The 9,706-nt window shown below is 36.1% G+C and overlaps 1 protein-coding gene across 1 annotated transcript in view; it reads right to left on the bottom strand.

Moving 5' to 3' along the window:
• Nucleotides 1-4,406: 4,406 nt before the first annotated feature.
• MSH4 (mutS homolog 4) overlaps nucleotides 4,407-9,706 on the bottom strand; it is a 128,727-nt gene continuing 123,427 nt past the window's right edge. Inside the window, exon 20 of the mRNA XM_003411227.4 lies at nucleotides 4,407-4,720. Coding sequence (XP_003411275.1) covers nucleotides 4,529-4,720 — 192 coding nt within the window. The 3' untranslated portion in view covers nucleotides 4,407-4,528. The remainder of the gene's footprint in view (nucleotides 4,721-9,706) is intronic.

The following is a 9,706-nucleotide window of genomic DNA, read 5'->3' as shown; positions in this document are numbered from 1 at the left end:
GAGTCGATTCCAACTCATAGCGACCCTATAGGACAGAGTAGAACTGCCCTATACTGTTTCCAAGGAGCACCTGGTGGATTCAAACTGCCGAACTTTTGGTTAGCAGCCAAACTCTTAACCACTATGCCACCATGGTTTCATAACTCATATCTATTCCACAAGGTGGGCAACAACCAGCACTTCAATTTCAAGAACCTCTTCCTACTGGAATTCTGATTACTTCCGTATTACTTAGCATGGATGATGGCATCACTACCCATCCAGAATCATATTTAACTCTTCCCTTCCTTTTAATAACGTTGGCAGTTCGAATCCACCAGCCACTCCTTGGAAATCCTTTGGGGCAGTTCTACTCTGTCTAGGGTCACTATGAGTCAGAATCAACTCAATGGCAATGGGTTCAATGGGTTCCCCTCACTCAATCTGGTTAATCAGTCACTAAATCTCCTTGTTGTTTTTAGGTACCATCGACTAGATTTTCCACTCATAGCAGCCCCATGTGACAGAGCAGAACTGCCCCATAGGATTTTCTTGGCTGTAATCTTTACAGAAACAGATTGCCAGGTCTTTCTCCCAGGGCCGCTGGGTGGGTTCCAACCACCAACCTTTCAGTTAGCAGCCAAATGCTTAGCCTTTGCACTACCAGGGCTCCTCAATATCTTTCAAACCAGTCTCTTCTTTACCAGCCACCCAATCCCTCCACTTTCCTCTCCAACTCCCACTCACATCTGTCCATTCTCATTGTTTCTACCTTTGATCCTTATCAACTCTCCTAGACTACGGAAATGGTCTCTTAACTATCCCGACTTTATCTAGTTTCAACTTCCTATCCTAAACCATTCATTCTACTACCTAGATGATTTTCCTAAAATGCAAATCTAATTATGTTATTCCTCTACTACCACCTCTACCCCCTCATCTAAGGACATATATACTCCACAACTCTTTCATGACCTACCAGAGAAACTGATACAAAGCACCTATTTATCTGTTTAGCCTCATCTTTTTGCCACTTTCACAGATATACTCTATAAACACTTGCTAAACCAGGCTGCTTACTGTTTCACATCTCGGTGCTTTTACATATGCTAACCTTCTGTATAAAATAATTTTTCCTTCCTGAACGCTGACGTATTTTACTTATACTTCAAACTTCTTTGACCTGCAAAGAATTGTACACTTTTTTTTTTTTTGCCACTAACCTTAATACATTCCTCTATTATTATACTTATCACATGGTGTTCCAACCTTAATATATGTATTTTTTTCTCTTTACTATATATACATGCAGTCCTCAAAGTCAGATATCCTATCTTTTGTATTCTTAGCAACTACTTTGTTGCCTGGTCCATAGTAGGGAAATTCAGTAAAAATTTATTAAATTAGATTTGCTTTGTAGTTTTCTAAAACAGACCTATTCTACAACTTTTGCTTGAAGGAACATTTTTAAATGTATTATCAGGGAGAGTAAGCTAAAAGCAGCTAAAAGTAATTTAGGAAGAAGGATAAATAAGGTATCACTGTTGAAGAATTATTAGCTTTTTAAAACTGCATTACTCACTACACACCTGCTAGAATGGCTATTAAAAAAACTGACAATACCAACTGCTGATGAAGATGTGGTACAATTGAAACTCTCATGCACAGCAGGTTAAGAATGCAAAATGGTACAGCCGCTTTGCAAAACAATTTGACAGCTTTTTATAAAAAAAATGTAATTATCATATGACCTAGCCATTTTACTCTTATTTAACCTACATAAATGAAAACTTATGTTCACACAAAAATTGCATACAAATGTTTATAGCAGCATTATTCATAACTGAAAAACTGGAGACCCACATATCCTTCAGTGAATGAATGGATAAACTGTTTCCTCCAACCAATGGAATATGAGTGAGCAATAAAAAGACTCAAATGCATCATGCTGAGTGAAGGGCACCAGTCTCAGAAGGTTATATACTATATGATTCCATTTATTTGACATTCTGAAAAGGCAAAACTATAGGGAAGGAAAACAGGTGTTTGCTGGGTTAAAGTTAGGGGATGGGGGAGTCTGACTACAAAATTTACCGTATGTAAATTTATTAATAAAGGCATTATTTCTTAAGCATCCCCATACTATTTACCCTAGACTTGAAAAAAATTACCTTACATGGGATTTATCGATTGAAGGGATAGGTGGAACAGACTAAAAGAACGGCTTTGAGGTGGAAATTAAAGGAGTTGCTAAAACATCATGGATTGTAAGACAATGATCCATAATTTAGAGAAAAAGAAAGGTGAAGAGCAACTAAGGAGTAGAGCAAATAGATCTTAAAATTAAAGAATGGACTTAAAGAATTCACTTCTATTCTTTAGTACCATGACAGATAATATATCTTCATTTGCTTTTTGATGTCTCTACTACACACAAAATCATTTAAGAAAAAGTAATTTAATTTTAAGAGGATATAAGCATATTTTATTTCAGTATTCCAAAGCTACATTAAAAGATATTAATTGGTTGGCTGCAATTTTCAAATCAAAAGCTCTAATTGATGAAGAAAGTCTTAAAATTCTGGTAGAATCTAACATTGGGGTTAAACCTAAAAGGAAGTTAATATATTCAAGGAAATTATTCAATGTATTTCATACTTTGCACCTGTCTTTGCTTGCCTGTTTGTCTTTCACAGCCTGCTCCCCTTCTTCCTTTTATTGCTTCCTGCCTTTTCTTTCCTGCCTTCCTACACAATCTGCCATGCCCTTTTCCTCCTCAGTGCCTTCTAGAAATTTGCCACAACCCTAAATTACCCAATTGTTTTCAGGAATGATCACAAAAAATAGAATTCACTTAAAAGACTGTGAATTAAAACACAGCTAATGGTCAGATTCAAATATTGTGATATTCTCTAAACATGACAATAAGAAATACAAATAGTCTAACAGGACATTAAAGATATGTTAAATATAAACACTAAATTAAAACTATCCAGAGAAGGTATGTATGTCATTTAAATTAAAACTTCTTCAATATATTTGCCTAATAATATTAACTTAAACGGCTGATAAATAGTCTCATAAAGTCAACAAATATTAGTATTAAATGTTTTAAAATATAACATACAAATATCAACAAAAATAGGAAACTAACCAGTCTATAAAAAAATTTTTTTAGGCCAAATTACTCTAAATACTGAAGCTTATTGAATAAATGTTTCAAATGTATACTCTGAATTCCAGACACTTAGTTGACCAAGAAAAGAATAATCTCCCTATCTTTGGCCTTTGGGCTAAGACTATGTGAATAAGTCATCTACTGAGATGGAATTGTAAAAATAATGTGCTTGAGAGGAAAACACTCTTTCCAGTTGCTGAACTGGAAAGTCTTCCATTTCTGTTGCCCATTTACAAAACAAGAATGACCTTTAGATAAACTCTGAAATTGAGTTGTAAAGCCACATGACTGCAGAAAAACAATTCTCTAAAATGCTCCTTTGTGAACCAACTATTGAGGAAAATAAACCAACCAATATTACCTTTATGCTGCCTTGGTTACCCACCTAATAAAGCTGTCCAAAACTGAAAATTGGGGAAAAGGAGGCAGTCAGCGAGTAGAAAATGGGACCCTGCACATTTTGAAAATTCAGAGGGTTACTGATGATGACTTCCCCTTCTTCTCTGCATTACAAATTATCTATTTGTCTACTTTCATCCTTTAGAGTTACACTGAATATCAAAATGGGTATTTCAAAATTGTCACTATTATTCTAATAAATTTCAGAAACATACAGTGTTAGAATTTGGGGTCACTAAATTAAGAAACTAGAGCCCTGGTGGTGCAATTAAGAGCTACAGTGAGCTACTAACCAAAAGGTCGGCAGTTTAAATCCACCAGCTGCTCCATGGAAACCCTATGAGGCAGTTCTACTCTGTACTATATGGTCACTACAAGTAGGAATCAACTCAATGGCAATGGGTTTGGGTGGTTTTTAATTACAGAAATTACTGAGTCATAAGTATTATTACTTTAGAATAAAATACAAAAAAGAAGTTCAGATAAGTTAACGATGACCTAAAAAGGACATTTTTTTAAGCTAAAGACTTTAAAGTAACATTTTAAACCATCATTTGCAAGTGTAAATAACTTGTTTTTGTTGTGTGCCATCAATTGGATTCCGACTCATAGCGACGCTATAGGGTAGAGTAGAACTCCCCCATAGGGTTTTCAAGGAGCGGCTGGTGGATTGGAACCACTGACCTTTCAGTTAGCAGCCTGGGCTACCATAAATAACTTCAGACTTAATAATACAAATTTTCATAAATGAGATGAGAGTGGTACATTATACTGACTTTTTCTAACAATATCATTCCTTCATATAGTTCTCATTTGTTATAACAAATATTTTCTCATGCAGAATATATAGATGATAATTTGAGGTTAACACAATGTAATTTTCAACTAAAATACAAAAATAAAATATTTTCTTTTGCTCTCGGGGGGAAAATTAAGATAAATTATTTCATTACTACAAGATGTAAATTGTTATTATTCTTCAGTCTTTTCTGGAACTTGTTCAGGCCTTGGAAAATCTGCTTCATACTTCTTCTTGAGATTACATAAATATATTCGTAAACCATCTGGATCCAATCGAGAGTTTCGAGCAGTTTGAACAAGCCTAGTGGCTAGATGATACACAGCTCTCTGTCTTTCCATCTCAGGGGTACTCTTTTGGTTTTGCTGTTATTTAAAAAATATGTAAAATTAAAATATGAATACTAATTTTCACTTAAACAATATTTTGGCAATATTTTATCTCCTTCCACAGAATTGTAGAACTCAAAGGTTAACTAATTCCTTTGGATAAGTCAATCCCATCTAAGAATATATCAGAAGAAATAAAGAAATATCATTTCAGAGAATAAAATTTCTCATAAGTATTTACCACTTTATGACAAATCTTTATATCCTTGAAAATTACTTTTCAATGAAAAAAATCCTGCTAAGTAGGTCAAATTTCTCAACACAACACCAAAAAGTAATGGAAAAACCACCAAGTGTATGTACTACAAACACTTTCTCATTAAAAAGGTATGGGAAAATAACACTATCCAAATTGCTATGCAGTAGACATAATGTTAAGTATCATGCAAAAGTTCTACTCTGCTTTCTGTTACTTTAATTCCCCAGTAGATAAATGGGTAGGCAGAATAGGTCTTTAGTAAACTGCTCCTTTAAGAGAGTTCATATACAGAAACTGTGGAAGCCTAAGAAAGATAGTACTACCCACGGGGTGAATTAAATTTTTAAAAATAAACAGCACAAATGGAAAAAAAAAAAGTCAATTTCAACTCAGCTATTTGAAATTATATCTTAATTCTTCACAAGCTATACTTAAGGATACCCAAGAAATAATGTTTAAAATGGGAATCTCCTAATAGTTTGGAAGGCCTTTAGATATTCAGTCCTCGAACAGTAATACTTCAAGGTTGAAAGCATAGTTGGAAAATTCTGAATTCACCTCTTTAATTGAGATCCTTAGCTGAATCACAGCATTTTTCATCTTAAAAATTTATGGAAAGTCTTAGTGAGTTTCTCAGAAATACAATTCTTTCAACTCTTTTGGAATAGAAAGCAATTCCTATATTTTTCTACTTTCACTATAGGAAAAATTAGTATAACTCCATGAAGTGGAGTAGGTTCATCATATATTCATCCATCTATCTATTTGATATATTGACTGATTAACCACCAATTAGTTTATTATTTAATTAACAAAGTTATTGGGTATGCACTATAATCTATGTTCCAGGCCCCATACCTTGTATGTGTGTCTGTGGGTCATAGAAAAAGGTGTAACTGATATGATACCTGAACTGAAGGGGCTTACAGACTTACAGTGAAAAAGACATATTTATAAGTGATTAATTATGGTAACTATGAAAAAGTTTCATACAAAATATTCAGAGGAAGGGAAGGTCACTTCCAGCTCACATGAAGAAAGGCTTAAATAAGGTGGAACATTGAAAATGAATCTTGATTTGACCCAAGAGCCAAAGGGGAGGGCATTTTGGATGGAAGCAACAGCTTCAGCAGGCACATTAGAAAACATGGTACACAGTCTGGTCATAATGATGAAATATTAAGTAAGTTAGTGTGGCAGAAATGTAGGTTATATGAAATTGAGTAATGTAATGTAAGGTTGAGATAGTAAAAAATGGAAATCACAAAGCAATAGTTAGCAAACTTTAGTGTATATAAGAATTATCTGAAGACTCATTAAAAATTAATATTTCTGAGCCACAAGAGACCCTTGAAAATCTGGGGTGGGACCCAGGATCCCAGGTGATTCTAATGGAAGTAATCCTTAGACTATGTAGTTTGAGTAATAATCAGAGAGGATTTTTAACACTAAGCTAAGGAGTTACACTTTTATTTGGTAAGAAACGACTGAAAGTTTCTGAGCGGGAAAACATAAGAGCTATGCATTAGGTGACAATCTACTTGCAGGGCGCAGAATGGATTGGAAAAGAGAGAGAACCTCCTGCACAGCCCTCATAAGAAGTGGTTAAGAGGAAGAATTCACAGATGACTCTGATGGGCGACTGAGACTTGAAAGTGAAGAGATGAGATATTTTAGAAGATGATGAATTTAATTATGGCCCTATATATAGATAAAAATATGAACAGTGAAAACATAGGTTAAGAGATCAAGAGGAAATATGGAGGAAAATACACAGATTCAGAGTCTAGCATGATGATAACGGACAATGTGTGAAAGGATGAGAGAGCCAAGAGTACAGATTGAAAAATAAGGAACATGGGCAGAATCTTAAGAAAATTTTCATTTAGTAAGTGGGATAAGAAAAAAACATTGGTGAAGAAAGGAGAGGACTAATCAAAGAGCCAGGAGAACGAAAACATTGAGGAAAAAAAATGCCACAGTAGCTAAGATACGACAGAATTAAAAAAAAGGAAAGAAGTACAGTGTCAAATGCCACAGAGGGATCAGGGAAGATGAGAAGTAAAATAAAGACCATAAGATTTTATGATTAGTTGGTATTTTCAAGAAGAAAGTTTCAGTGGAATAATGGCACCAAGATCTAGTTTACAAGTGGGAAATAGGAGCGGCAAATATAGGTTATTCTTGAGAAACTGGCAGTAAAAAGACAGAGAAATTGATAATTGTTTGAAAAGTAGTGTTTTCAAAGTTTAGAAAAAATATTAGCATATTCATAGAAAAAAGAAAAGCCAGTGAAGAAAACACTAAGCAAAAGAGAAGAAAAGTAGTGCCTTAATATCTTAATGGTAATAGAATGAAGGTGGAAAAGGTAGCCTTAGCAAGACTGAAAGGCAATCTCTTCCTCCAAGAAAAGAGGGAAAAGAAATGGGTGAAAAATAGAGACTCCAAAATAGAATTCTGAAAGAGAGAAGGTTGAAGGACTCCTCCAGATGAACTCAAGTTTCTCACAAAGTGTAGGAGGCGGGTCTGTCAGGTCTGTGTGGTATTTGAAGGAAAGAGGAACTTGAGGTCAATTCTGACCTTGGGCTTTTAACAAATTTGGGGGCCCAGAATAGTATTGCAAACTTTTTATTTTGCCTAGCACATTAAAAGAAAGCCCAACTACTTAACTTCAACAACGTTTCATAAAATATTTTAATATCAAAAAAGGTAGAAGCATACTGAAAAAAAATTTTTTTTTTAAGTAGGGGGTAAAAAAAAGTTGGGGTATGTGAAATGGAAACAGGAACCAACTGAAGTAGCCCCAAAGCCAGAAGAGTTCAAGAAAAAAAAAGTATTGGATTATAACTCAAAGTATAAAATATCCATGAGTCCATACTGATATAAATAAATGACCAAGTTAATAAACAAATGGGAGAGAAGAGGCAAATCTCCCAGGCAGAATTTTTTTAAAAAAGTATAGGAGGTGAATTATCTGTAGAGAGTGAGAAGATTGAGGGCTCAATAAGAGTGGAAATGCTTTGAAAGAGTTACCGTAAAAACTATGGGGTGGGGGGGAACCACTACACCACCAGGGTTTCCAAAAACAAGAGAAGTCAATTAAAAATTTTTAAAAACCAAATTCGTTACCTTCGAGTGAATTCTGACTCACAGTGACCCTACAGGAGAGAGTAGAACTGCCCCCACAGGGTTTCCAAGCCTGCAATCGTTATGGAAGCAGACTGTCACATCTTTCCCCCATGAAGTGGCTGGTGGGTTTGAACCATTAACCTTTCAGTTAGCAGCTGAGCATTTAACCACTGTGCCACCAGGGCTCCTTATAGAAGCCAATAAGAGAAGGAAAAAAAAAAAACTATCCATTAATATATTCAACTAAAGTTAGAATATATGAATACGCAGTGGATAAAATTAGCCCATCTTTTGTATTTTTCAAATGTCATTAGCAAAGGCAAAGCCTACAAGGCTAGTGGAAAAGTTGCCCATAACTGGAATTTGACAAAATGATGTCTGAAAAACTAAGTAGTGACAGTTTCTTTGGAACTAGCTCATTTCCAAAATTGCTGACAAGAGATGGGTCAGCAAAAAAGAGGAAGACCTTCAACAAGATGGACTGACACATGGCTGCAAAAATGGGCTCAAACATAGTAACAATTATGAGGATGGTGCAGGACTGGGCAGTGTTTCATTTTGTGCACTCAGGGTCACTATGAGTCAGAACAGACTCCAGGGCACCTAACAACAACAACGAAAGTCACAAAGTCAGTCTGGGGGCTCAAAGGATAGAAGAGATGCAATAAAAATTGAAGGTAAGTTAAAAAAACAGAGTGAAAAACAGGAAAATATTATTACCGAAGGAAATTTCGCTCAGTTTTCTTTCTTTTTTTTTTATAATAACTTTTATTAAGCTTCAAGTGAACGTTTACAAATTCAATCAGTCTGTCACATATAAGTTTACATACATCTCACTCCCTACTCCCACTTACTCTCCCCGTCTTGAGTCAGCCCTTTCAGTCTCTCCTTTCTTGACAATTTTGCCGGCTTCCCTCTCTCTCTATCCTCCCATCCCCCCTCCAGACAAGAGTTGCCAACACAATCTCAAGTGTCCACCTGATATAATTAGCTCACTCTTCATCAGCGTCTCTCTCCCACCCGCTGACCAGTCCCTTTCATTTCTGATGAGTTGTCTTCGGGGATTGTTCCTGTCCTGTGTCAACAGAAGGTCTGGAGAGCATGGCCGCCGGGATTCCTCCAGTCTCAGTCAGACCATTAAGTTTGGTCTTTTTATGAGAATTTGGGGTCTGTATCCCACTGATCTCCATCCCACTGATCTCCTGCTCCCTCAGGGGTCCTCTGCTGAGCTCCCTGTCAGGGCAGACATCGATTGTGGCCGGGCACCAACTAGTTCTTCTGGTCTCAGGATGATGTAGGTCTCTGGTTCATGTGGCCCTTTCTGTCTCTTGGGCTCTTAGTTGTCATGTGGGCTTGGTGTTCTTCATTTTCCTTTGCTCCAGGTGGGTTGAGACCAATTGCTGCATCTTAGATGGCTGCTTGTTAGCATTTAAGACCCCAGACACCACATTTCAAAGTGGGATGCAGAATGATTTCATAATAGAATTATTTTGCCAATTGACTTAGAAGTCCCCGCAAACCATGTTCCCCAGACCCCCGCGCTTGCTCCGCTGACCTTTGAAGCATTCATTTTATCCCGGAAACTTCTTTGCTTTTGGTCCAGTCCAATTGAGCTGACCTTCCATGTATTGAGT

This window comes from Loxodonta africana, chromosome 3 (genome assembly GCF_030014295.1).
Source record: "Loxodonta africana isolate mLoxAfr1 chromosome 3, mLoxAfr1.hap2, whole genome shotgun sequence".
In the NCBI taxonomy this organism is placed as follows: domain Eukaryota; kingdom Metazoa; phylum Chordata; class Mammalia; order Proboscidea; family Elephantidae; genus Loxodonta; species Loxodonta africana.
This window is presented reverse-complemented; position numbering and strand designations above follow the sequence as displayed.